A 12629-nucleotide genomic window follows, 5' to 3' on the forward strand; every position below is an offset into this window, starting at 1 on the left:
TTGCCATCTTCATCATCACTGTCAAAATCCCCCACTAAGGCCTTTTCCAATGCATCAGACATTAGCATACGATCGAGTTCCGAAATAACCGCAGAATCAATCGCATCCACTTTTAAGCACTCCTCATCTTCTGTAGGGAATTTCATTGCCTTGAATACGTTGAAGGTCACATCCTGATCTTGTACCCGCATCGTAAGTTCACCTTTCTGCACATCTATTAAGGTACGGCCAGTAGCCAATAAAGGTCTTCCCAAGATTATGGGAATCTTCTTATCTTCCTCAAAATCCAGAATAACAAAATCTGCAGGAAAGAAGAGCTTATCCACCTTGACTAGCACATCCTCCACTATGCCCCTTGGGTAAGTAATAGAATGATCAGCCAATTATAGAGACATGTATGTGGGTTTTGGATCAGGCAAATCCAACTTTTTAAAGATAGACAACGGCATCAGATTGATGCTTGCTCCCAAATCACAAAGGCACTTGTCAAAAGTCAACTTGCCAATGGTGCAAGGAATGGTGAAGCTACCTGGATCTTTCAGCTTTGGAGGTAACTTTTGGTGCAGAACAGCGCTGCATTCTTCCGTGAGAGCAACGGTCTCAAGGTCATCCAGTTTCACCTTCCTTGAAAGAATACTCTTCATAAACTTAGCATAACTAGGCATTTGCTCCAGAGCCTCAGCGAAAGGTATATTGATGTGAAGTTTCTTGAACACCTCCAGAAACTTACCGAACTGTCTATCCAGCTTTTGTTACTGCAATCTCTTAGGAAAAGGTGGTGGAGGATAGAGCTGTTTCTCCCCTGTATTACCCTCAGGCATAGTGTGTTCAACAGTAGTCTTCCTTGGTTCCGCCGCTTTCTCCTTTGGCTTAGCTTCTTCATCTCTAATTTCAGCTTCTCCTTCTTTTGCCTTTTCAGCATCAGCAACTTTTCCAGACCTTAAGGTAATAGCCTTGACTTGCTCTTTAGCTTCCTTCCTTCCTGGTACTTCCGTGTCATTGAGAAGAGTGCCAGGTTGACGATTGAGCACTGCATTGGCTATTTGACCGATTTGATTTTCCAAGGTCTTGATCGAAACCGCCTAACTCTTGCATAACAGCTTAAGTTCCTCAAAATCCGCACTAGTAGGTGCAGCTGCACTTCCTTGTTGAGAATATGATTGCCTTTGAGCATACTGCTGTGTTTGCTGGAATCCAGGTGGATTAAACTATTTACTCACACCTTGCTGATATGATGGATGAATAGCATTCTGATTATTACCCCAGCTGAAATATGGATGATTTCTGTTATTAGGATGATAAGTAGCTGGCACAGGCTGCTGTTTTCGCTGATAATTATTCACATACTGAACAAATTCATTGACAAGAGAACACTGATCTGTAGCATGAGAACCTGCACAAAGCTCACAAACCATAGCTATTTGATTAACTCCATATGTAGCCAGAGAATCAACCTTCATTGACAGCGCTTGAAGCTGCGCTGCAATAGCGGTGGCTGCATCGACTTCCAGAATACCTGCTACCTTCCCAGGCATCATCCTCTGAGTTGGGTTTTGATGCTCATTTGCAGCCATGGTCTTGATAAGATTATAAGCCTCAGTATAGCTTTTAGCCCATAAGGCGCCTCCAGCTGCTGCATCGAGCATGGGCCGAGATTGGGCCCCCAAATCATTATAGAAACCAGTGATCACCATCTAATCGGGCATTCCATGATGTGGACACTTCCTCAACATTTCCTTGTAGCGTTCCCAAGCTTCGCACATAGATTCTGTAGGTTGCTGCGCAAACTGAGTAAGAGCACTCCTCATGGCAGCAGTCTTTGCCATCGGATAAAACTTCACCATAAACTTTTGCGCAAGATCTTGCCAAGTAGTGATGGACCCAGCTGGTTCAGAATGTAACCAGTCCTTAGCTTTGTCCCTCAGTGAGAATGGGAAAAGCCTCAGCTTGATAGCCTCATCAGTCACGCCATTATACTTAAAAGTGCTGCAAATCTCGACAAAATTCTTTATGTGCATGTTGGGGTCTTCAGTCGCAGCTCCTCCAAAAAAAACAGAATTCTGCACCATCTGAATAGTGCCCGGCTTGATTTCAAAGGTGTTAGCTTGAATAGCGGGATGAAGAATGCTTGACTGAATGTCATCAATTTTTGGCCGAGAAAAGTCCATAAGAGCTGGATCAGCCTGAACAATACGATCACCCATGTTTACTGGTTCTTTCCGCTCAGTTCCTGAATCCGAATCTTCAAAATCTAACTTCTCCGGAATATCAAGAACTTCGTCTGTCTCCTCAGCTGTATCTAAAGTCCTCTTGCGAGTACGAGAACGAGTTTGTATAAACGCTCGCTAAAGTACCTGAAACACAACCGGAAATAATAAGTAACAACTACGTCCTAATCACTGAGTCCTAATGACCAATGATGGTAAGTACATAAACTAAACAAATACGCCGAGTCCCCGGCAGCGGCGCCAAAAACTTGTTAAGGCGAAAACACACGCTAATATTCACGCAAGTATACGCGTTCGCAAGTAATATAGAATACTTTCTAGTTCGTTCCCACAGAGACTCAGACTAATTATTGTTTAATTAAACTCACACACCAATGTATGATTACTTCTCAATGTTAAGACACTAACACTTAGAATTGTTGACTAAATATTAACTACAATTAATTACTTAATTTATCACTTAATTAACAATATTGAAATACTCATGAGATCACAACTTCATTACTACTTCCTCCAATAGTTATTGTTATTACCTTTAGCATGTGACAGTGATGATATTAATCGAATAACACGAAACTGATAAAAGCCAACTTTCATTATACTAATACCATTCGACCAAACATCCACAATTAAGATAGAAGTTGAATAGTCATCAATTATGCTGAGTTCCTATATGTCTATAGAAATTGACAACACAACGATTTAAGCACAAGTTATTCCTTTTGATTACACAGGGCGAATAAAACTGTTAGAGTTACCCACTAATCATGCACATCATACATGAACCTATGCTAGCATGGCAAGTTCTAAATCTCAAGATCCACCGTCGCTTCACAAGAGATTAACACCCTATCTTATATGTTCGCGACGCACATAAGACGAATACGCACAACCAATACTAGATAGCATACAATCATCACACACTAAAGTATTAAACAATTAACTAAAGAATTCCATAGTAAATCCGTTGCAACCCCATGATCACGATTAGCCCATAATAGCACTCATCGTCATCATGGATTCATATGATATCATGATAAACAAACACAAGAAAATAATAACTAAACTAATTATATTAAATCAGAGTACGTCACAAGAGTAAATAGGTTCAAAGTAAGAAAACTAGCATCCAACGTTACAACGAAACAAGAATCACAAGAAAATATGCTTCCTCTTCGTTGCTGTGTGCTAAAACGGTCTTCTTCCTTATCTCCTTCGCTCCTCGCTTAATACCACGATCCTCTCTCGTGAAAACGTCTCGAAATCTACTTATATACTAGTCCCATAAAACTCATATTATATAGAAGTTGGAAGCCAAACAGAAGTAGAAGTCTAAAATAAATTATCAAATTTCCCGACCCTGCGCGGCCGCTCAGCATAGCTGAGCGGGCGCTCAGCTTTCTGCGTGGCCGCTCAGCATTGCTGAGCGGGCGCTCAGGACCCTACTGGAAAAATCCTGAGTTTGCTCCGTTTCTTTGCCGTAATCTGCCCCTTTCTTTCCTCTCGCAATGGTGAACACATGCCAAGGCTTATTCTTGATGATTACTCCTCCGAAATGCAACTAATACCCTGAAATGCATAAACACTAGAAAAACGCATCAAATACACAAAATACTTGATTTCAAGGCACCAATTCAAGCCATTTTAAGATGTTCTAAGTGGTATAAAAGGCCACTTATCAATTTGCCTCTACATTTGGCTACTGAGTGTAAGCTGGGAGGCCCATCTAATCATCGATGGATGTATTTTATTGAAAGATACTTGCACGGCTTGAAATTGAAAGTTAAAAATAAAGCACGAGCAGAAGGTTCAATGGCAGAGCGCTATATTGAGGAGGAAGCTGTACACTTTTGTGAGTTGTATTTTGAATCCAAAGCTGAAACAGCACATAATCGACTTCGTCGAAATGAGGTTCCTAGAAGGTTTCTTGATCCGAGTTTGTTGGAGGTTTATAGGTATCCTACACAACCTATACTACGTAATGGGCGTAGACTTTTGAGTAGTGCTGAACATAGACTAGTGAAATACTATGTCCTTATCAATTCACCGGAGGTTGCACAGTACTTACGGTATTATATTATTCCTTACTTTTATTTATTTAGATTTAACAAATTTAAATTTAGTAAATTGTAATTTAATAAATTCTTAAATTATAGGGAGTTTCAAAGCCTGGTACGTCGGCATCACCCGGATTTTAATGATGCACAAAAGGAAGGGAAGCAAAAAGAACTATTCGCGGGTTGGTTTGAAAGAAGGGTACGTTTATAAATATATAAATGTGTAAGTGTGTATTTTTGTGACATTATCTTAGTACTCTTATACTTATCCATATGCTTCATTTATAAAATAATTTAGGTAAAAGATGACACTGAACTTAAAAACAAATTCAAGGACCTAATAAGAGGGCCATCACATGAAGTGGAATCTTACAAAGGTTGCAAGTGTAATGGTTATAAATTTGATTGCGGAAATCCTAGTGAACGTACTTCTCCCAATTCCGGTGTACTTGTCATTGGTAAGAGATTAAAGAAGCTACTAAAAGAGAAATTATACCGATTTTGTATCATTTGTATTTAATTTTCCTATGTTTGATTTTTAGGAAGTTCTTACAAAGAAAGTTTTGGAAATTATTACGGACGACTCCAAGAAGTACTTGACCTCTACTACTACAATAATCATCATGTTATCTTATTTAAATGTCATTGGTTTGATCACACAACACACGTCAAAGTGGATAGAAACTGAATTGCAACGGTTGATATCAAATCAAAGTTGAATGCCGAAGATGTGTTCGTATTAGCTAGTCAAGCTCATCAAGTGTATTATGCACCAAGTATTACAAATGCAAAGTTTTCATGGTACACAATTCTCACCACAAAGAGTCGACAAGTTAATGAATTTTTTTCATCAACCGAAGAGGATATATTTGATGAAGATGTTTTTCAAAATGATGTGTCAAATGCTTCATCATCACAAGTTGAAAGAGTGGTTATTCGTGATCCTTCAAATTTTTTTATTGATTTTAGAAGTTTTGAAGATGACTACTCTATACATGAAGATATTGAACAACAAAATGACCAAGACATGAGTGATGACGAACAAAATAAAAGTGATGACGATAACGAAGATGATGATGATGATTAATTATTTTATTGTATTAAATTTGAAATTGTCGAATTTATGTATCACAATTATTTGAGTCATGTTAATGTAATATTCAATTTGATCTTTTTTTATCTATTTTTTATGCAATTTATATAATGTGTTTGGGAGTTCAAGTTTGAGGGGGAAAATGAGGCAGAAGCTACTGGAACTGGACAAATACAGTAAACTAAAAACGACCGGTATGGGTCGAAATTATATTAATAAAAACGACTACAATCGGTCGATTTTAAAATTACTAGGTACATGTATACACCGACTCACATTTATTTTTCTTTCTTTTTACTGTTTTCTCTCTCCACCAATATCTCATCTTTCTCTCGGCTAAGCAATGGCGGGTCGACTGTATCCGGCGAAAATTGATGCTCCCACCTCTCTGTACTCTCGGGTTAGAAATAAACAGGTTAGCCTCTTCTTCTTCTTGTATCGATTTTCGCTTCATCTTGTATAACTAACTGATTTTAATATCGATTTCTTCTGTCTTGAAAGATTTTGACTAAAATCTTTCTTCTCTCTCTTGAAATCTCAGTTAGTATTTAAGATTTGGGGATTAGGGTTTTTGAGATTTATAGATTAAGGGTTTGAGTTTTTGAGATTAGGGTTTTGAGATTTGGGGATAAGGGTTTTGAGATTAGGATTGAGATTTGGGGATTAGGGTGTTATAATATTGTTTTATAATATTGTTTTATAATATATTCACGTTCTTGTACAATTTTTTGTTAAATATTGTTAAATACTAAGCCAAATTTTTTACCTCTTTGGGAGTTGGGTAACACATTATGTTTAAGTTTTTTAAATTTTGTAATCAGTATTGTCTGCATCTAGGTGGTCACAACTCACAAGAATATTTTTCTTGTTCGCTCGTGAAGCTTGGGAGTACAATTTTTATATATAATATTATAATTTCATTTTGTAGTGGTCTTTAAAACAACCCCGATCTCTGCTTTCCATGTTTCCGAAATTTGCAGGCCCTTCCAGTTTATGTATAGAGTGGCTGTGTTTTATGTGTTTATTAAGTTGATTAGAAGTGTTTGTTATAAATAAGTTCCATCATTATGGTGTAAAGTCATATAATTTAAAGTATTTAAAGTTTAGTTATTGTTAAAATCTCTGATGGTGCATATGTTTGTAAATGTGTGCTTATATATTATAAGGTAATTTGTGTATGCTTCTGGTGTTGAAACTTGATACTCATTAATAAATTTTTAGTGTCAATGACATAATATGTTGTTTTGAGACATGGTACATGAACATAATAAGTTTTTTAATGCTATTAAGGTTTTACTTTGTATTTAGTGTATTATAGGCTATACTTTTATTGTGAATCTTGTTTGAATATTTGATGAATTTCTATGTTTATTAAGTGGATTTTTGAAGCTTTGTGAAGATTATATAAAGTTTACCATGGTTTCTACTAGAGATTAAATGGTTTATAGTACGTGATATATGATCTGTGATGTGTAATGATAGTGGTGGAATGGTGGGTGGGGAAAAAGTTCTGCCATCTCAAATGACTGCTAAATATCAAGATGGTAAAGGCATAAAGCTAAAACCATTAATGCTAAAATCCATGTATGCAAGTAATTATGCTTTTGTCTTTTCTTGGATATTAGGTTTTGCATTTGTGGGTAAAAGGTTGTCCTGATACTATTTAGACATGCCATTGCCAACTTTCTGCTTTAAACTTTGTCCTGATACTTTTTATTATGTAGGTATATAAAGGACACAATAAGTGTTATCATACAGCTTTCTCAGATTTAGTGGATGACTTTGTTTTTGCCATAATTAGACTCTACAGACATTGTTTAAAGAACTTGGGGCGTGGATTGAGTCTTAGGGACTGTGTAATTCTTACCTATTACCATGGGAAGTTGATCCATGTGTATTGTTAGTTTTTCTATAGTTGGATTTGACTGCCATTCTTGAGTTTTTTGATTGAGTTTTTTCTTTTTGTTATATTTTAGTTATTTTCTCTGTTATTTGTTTTGTGATTTACTATGATATAGTTTTGATATATACTGGCAGAAGGAAAAATCTACTCAAGGAGCTATAGTTTTGATTAAGTGATTAATGATGCTTATCTTTTGACTGCCATTCCTGAGTTTTTTGATTGAAATCCTTTGTTTTAGTTTTATTTGTTATAATTTTTTATATCCATATTCCAGTTTGTCCACAAGATTCAGTTTATGGTACGCACACTTTCATTGTGTTACTTGTTCAACCACGCTCAAGCGCGAGAAAATACTGAAATAAGAGTAAGTATCTTGAGAAATATTTACATATTTTGTTTGACCTAAAACTTGGTTTATACCAATTTGACAGAAAATTTGGTTTATTTTTGTAAATTTGGTTTATTTTTGTAACATATTGGGAGTCATATTTGGTTGTTGATTGTATTTTTGGTTCTCATGGCATTGGATGGCGCAAGTACTAGCAGTGGGGGAAGGGGTACTAGCAGTGGCGGAAGGGGAAGGGGAAAGGGACGGGACAGAGGTAGAAGTGATGGAGGAGACAGGGGAAGGGGAGGAGCTATGGGAAGAGGTGATGGAGATGATGCCATGGATATTGAAAATGGTGGCAGAGTTGACGATAGGGAGGAAGATATAGCAATTATAGTTGAACGTCTTCAGCGGATAGCTTCACAAGGCGATTTTCATAGGAGACCGATAAACGGGGTTAAACTTGGGACTGTTCACTTTGTCGACGGATGGTAATATAACTTGATATTTATTTTGTTAGAATTGTTATAGTCTTATTTTTTTAATTCTTTTCTTTTCCAAACCTTGAACGTTTGTGTATCTAAACTATTACAGTATCAAAAAGGCTCATTATAAAAAGACTCTATTGGCTATAGTTCGAAGTCTTTGGGACAAAGATACCATAAATACAAGTGGAAAAATGAGAGAAGCTTTTCTGGACAGTTGTGCAATTGATTACAGGGTATTGAAGTACTTATGAGTTGGTACATTTACCACTGGAATTTATGCTAAGAATTGTATGTATTTTGTTTGGCAGGTTTATTACAACTATGAATGTACAGATGAAGAAGGAGACAGATATGTTAAAGCTCATATTCAAAATAACTGGAAGCAACTTCTTAGCAAGGAGAAGAGTCGAGCGGATGAGAGAGTGAAACTAGCCATTAGTCTAGGATACACTCATGCAACCAGACTTATGGTAAAGCCACATTATTTTAACGAGGGTGCATGGGAAAGCATCATTAATCATTGGGAGACAGAAAAATTTAAGAAGGCTTCAGATATAGGGAGACAAAATCGGGCCAAGCTGGACTTCAATAACAAAAGTGGGGCTGTTCCTTTTTGTGTGAGAAGATGGGTACATTCTTATCCCTTCTGTTATGAATTTATAGTTGTGCAATTTATACGTACATGTGTTCTGATATGTTCTGTTCAGAGATGATTTGGAGATATTGTTGAAACATTGTTGTTGCATTAGGTCTGTACTCTGGAGTCTGGAATTAACTGAATGAGAAAGAACATTACAAGTGCATTTATTACCATATATTATCTGTGAGCTTTACATTAGGTGTATCTGTAATACAAGCATATTCTGTGAAATGTTGCCTTTGTTGTAGGAACTAGGTTTAGAGAAGTCAAAACTTATCGTATATAGGACTCTTGGAATAACAAGGATCAGGCCTAAGAGTTCTCATCCGATAGCACCTCTGTTAGGATTCATTTTTAAATAAACATGTATACTTTGTAAGGACCGGAACAGAAATGTTGGTATTTATAGAATACTTTATAAGCTTACTATAATAGTCACCAACTCTGAGTTAAAGTTAGCAATGACTTGACCGACATAACAAACAGTTATTGAACTGAACTAATACATTTCTGTGAGTTCTAGCATTTGTAGGCAATTCAAAGGAAAACTACATAGTTGACCAACTCGTGTCAGTGTTGGATTGAGTGTCATTATACTTATAGTTATGGATGGATGCTTCATCTTACGTGATACACTGTCCATGAATAATTCATACCCCCATGAAAAATAACATTTTTTGTACCATCTCGTACATTCTGGATAGAGAATCAGTAACTGCAAATTTCTTTTTTCTGGCACATTTGCAGTCTCCTGTTATATGATAAATTCAGAGTACCCTCTTTTAATTTTTTTTTCCAGCCAAGAGAGCTAATACTTTCAAAATTCATAACCTACTTGTCTAGATTGTTGTTTTTTGTATATGTATAGTTATAGCTTGCTTGTGTAGATTTGAGATGATATCTAATTGATACTCTCATTGATCTGTAATTACTAGTATAGCAAGGAATTGATAATATATTTTTTTCCGTATTAATATTATGTCGATAATTTAAGATTAAAGCTAACTATTTTTTGGCTAAATTAAAGCCAACTTTTATTTATTATAAAATTTAATTTTGTTGGATGAATAGATTATTAGGTGTATTCTTATTTAGGACTAGGTGAGACAATTTTTAAGATATTTGTTAATTTTTTTTGTAAGCATTACGATATTTGTTACCCACATCCTTAATTTACAAAACACAAGTTATAAAAACATTTTGATAATCACGATAAAAAAGGAACTGTTAGTTAGTTACGTACACAGATGTTTACTATGCTAAAGTTGATGTTCTGATAATTGATACTGTGAAAAGAACTCTTAACTAGTTAGAATTTAAAACCTAGGTTTCTCTGTCAGGTACTGCATGAATTTTGCATAGTTTACAGAGATTTATAGTTTAGATCAATAATTAAACTAAATTTTGATATTAAAAATAGTGTTTTTTTACTAAATTGCAACTGATATTGTTATAGACCAGCCAACTATGTATTCATCACCTATGAAATCAGAAACTTAGGAGAGTTCCAGTCTTCCATCTCGTAATAGACAAACACTCAAATTGTACCTTGTTGGGAGCCGCATAAACAAACAGCCTATGCAGCTATGCTAAATTCCAATACATTTTACTTTAATTCTTTAAAATGCATAGTTTATATAATAGGCATATAAGTTATTCCATTGCAACCATTACTTGAACATAAAGTGGCATTTAATAATTTTTATTACTCCTTTTATAATGTCTACGTGTCTACAGGCGTTGGATGCTAACTTGGAGACACCTATAACTGATCTGGAATTTTTTAAGTATGTCTACAACATTGACGAGCCAACAATTAAAAAGATAATGGTATGTGGCAAACTTTATCCAAGTTCATTGAATTGAATCAATAATATCTTTGTATATTTTATTCATTGTTTGGTCTATTTGTTACAAAATGTATGATAGGAATCTTTAGAGGCCATGATGAGCACTCAACCAGCCCCCGAGGTACCTCTCTCTCCGGCTAGTCAAAGGAAGCGAGACTTGGCTCTCCTTATAAAAGCCATAATGCCAAAGAAAACTCGGCTCGTGTTGTATCCTCGAAATTCAATATCGGAGTTAGTAGGAGCGGACGAGACAGCTAAATTAAACATGTCTCAGGAAGCCTCTCAAACAAGCATTCTGGATGATGCATACTCCCTTATTCGAAGGGTTCTATCTGAGGTGTCCACTACAGTCAAGTCTTTGGAGGGCATCGAGCGAGTGGCGCGTGCAGAAGTTAATGAAATGATAGAGAAATTAGCCACTGTAGCCTTTCCAGACAAAACTGATCCGGTACAACAAGCATCATGGGAACAATATGTGCGAATTGGGACTGAGATTATTGATCAAGTGATGCAGAATTTTGAGAAAGTTATCGTGGAGGTAATATAAATATATACAATTTAATTCTTTCCAAACTCACAGCTATGTTTTTCGTAATTAAAAAAATAAACAACTATGTTTATTTCCTTGCGGCTGAATTTGGTAATTATATTAGCTTCACCTGAAAGATGTTATGTACTATGGATACATGTTTTAACTGTTTGTGCTTAGGGGTTAACTTGCATCATTTGTAGGCTTTTCTTGTCGGAGGCAGAATATTATTTCCAATCTGTTTTGGTTTGTAAGTATGGTATTTCAATTGTTGGGATTAGAAGAGGAGCGAGGAAAATCTGGGATTAATTTTAATTTGAGTCCTGCTGAGAGGCGCAATAGTAGTATATATAGGGTTCTTGTTCACATTTTTAATTGTTGACATTTTTAAATTTTTTTTGCTGGATTCTTATTTGGATCAGCTTTGCATTTAAAAGGGTATTTTCTCATTGCTAAGATTGCTTTTTTGTTTGTTTTATTTTTTTGTTTTTCTGAATTGATGGTGTGATTTTTTTTATGTGTTAGTGTTTGTGTTGATTTTGTTTTGTTGATATTTTGTTCGAGAATCTGTGTTGTATAAAACTAAGGTTTTTATGTAGTGCACAATGTTGTATTATATGAACCATCCATAAATACTATCTCCTGCGGTTCGAGAGGACTCAACGTGTAACTTTGTTGTGTTATGTATCGAATGCTTGTCATGTTATGAGATAGATGCAAAGTTCTGAACTTAAATTTGATGGAACTGCGCAGATTCTGAATTTAAATTTGTTTTGTTTATGTAGGCTGGTATGCCAGAAAGGGTTCCAGGGGAGCATACCAGGCTTTTACTGGAGATGGACGACGAGCGGGACCTTAACCCGGATCTGTTTTATTGTCCTCTGTATGAGTAGTATTTAGTTGAACATTTAGTCACTTACTTTTGGTACTTGGTGCACTTTTGGTACTTGGTGTTTTTAAGTAAACTATGGAACATTTATCTAAATGTTGATGTAATATTTTGGTATTTGTGTGACAGTTTTTAACAAATTTGTGGGGAATGAATGTAATTAAGATTTGATGCACTATTATCTTGTTTTCATTTAAGCTTGTTTAGCCTTTATTATTAAATTTGATTTTGTTTGTAAGAATTCTAGAAAATTGAGACCAGAAAATTGAGAATAAATGGCAGGGTCATTTTGGTTGCAATATTTGACCATATAAAAGCCACCGACTTTGGTGTCTTTAATCTAGAACCGGGAACTTTAAATTTTAACGAAAATCAAGAGCGGGAGGTTCAAATTCTCACCAAAATATTGAAGGGAAAGCTGAAAAGTTGACATAGAATAAAAGCAACTGACAAAGCGGTCGCTTTTATATAAATTCCACCGCTGAAAACAATTTCGACCAGGTTAAAAGCCACCGACAGGGGACGGTGGATTTTATAGTAAAATCCACCGATTTCGGTCGTTTATAGCTAAAAGCAACTGATTTTGGACCGGTGGCTTTTAACCTTTTTTCTTGTAGTGAATAT

The 12629-nt window shown here is 35.7% G+C and overlaps 1 protein-coding gene and 1 non-coding gene across 3 annotated transcripts; both read left to right on the forward strand.

The window, feature by feature from the left end:
• The first annotated feature begins 1704 nt into the window (after positions 1-1704).
• On the forward strand, positions 1705-1811 carry LOC141715915 (small nucleolar RNA R71). The gene has a single exon (XR_012572657.1). It is a non-coding gene; the product is annotated as a small nucleolar RNA R71 (small nucleolar RNA).
• Positions 1812-5635: 3824 nt separating this feature from the next.
• Positions 5636-12183, forward strand: LOC141712081 (uncharacterized). Of its 2 annotated transcripts, XM_074514874.1 has the most exons (8): positions 5637-5793; positions 7556-7645; positions 7819-8100; positions 8204-8330; positions 8406-8726; positions 10475-10567; positions 10667-11125; positions 11902-12183. In XM_074514874.1, the coding sequence occupies exons 3-8, from the start codon at positions 7922-7924 to the stop codon at positions 12007-12009; spliced, it is 1287 nt and encodes a 428-aa protein (XP_074370975.1). In that variant the 5' UTR covers positions 5637-5793; positions 7556-7645; positions 7819-7921; the 3' UTR covers positions 12010-12183. The 2 variants fall into 2 exon arrangements, with proteins under 2 accessions (XP_074370974.1, XP_074370975.1); XM_074514873.1 differs by having other exon boundaries at positions 5636-5793; positions 7556-8100.
• Positions 12184-12629: the final 446 nt, after the last annotated feature.

The sequence above is a fragment of the Apium graveolens genome, chromosome 3, assembly GCF_009905375.1.
Source record: "Apium graveolens cultivar Ventura chromosome 3, ASM990537v1, whole genome shotgun sequence".
Classification (NCBI taxonomy): Eukaryota; Viridiplantae; Streptophyta; class Magnoliopsida; order Apiales; family Apiaceae; genus Apium; species Apium graveolens.

Bases quoted from the DNA above. Each gene is read 5' to 3' on its own strand.
- LOC141712081 (XM_074514873.1), top strand. From the start codon at position 7,799: ATGGCATTGGATGGCGCAAGTACTAGCAGTGGGGGAAGGGGTACTAGC. The intron at 8,727-10,474 runs GTACATTCTTAT...ACGTGTCTACAG, and splicing joins CTTTTTGTGTGAGAAGATGG to GCGTTGGATGCTAACTTGGA. The intron at 11,126-11,901 runs GTAATATAAATA...TTGTTTATGTAG, and splicing joins TTGAGAAAGTTATCGTGGAG to GCTGGTATGCCAGAAAGGGT.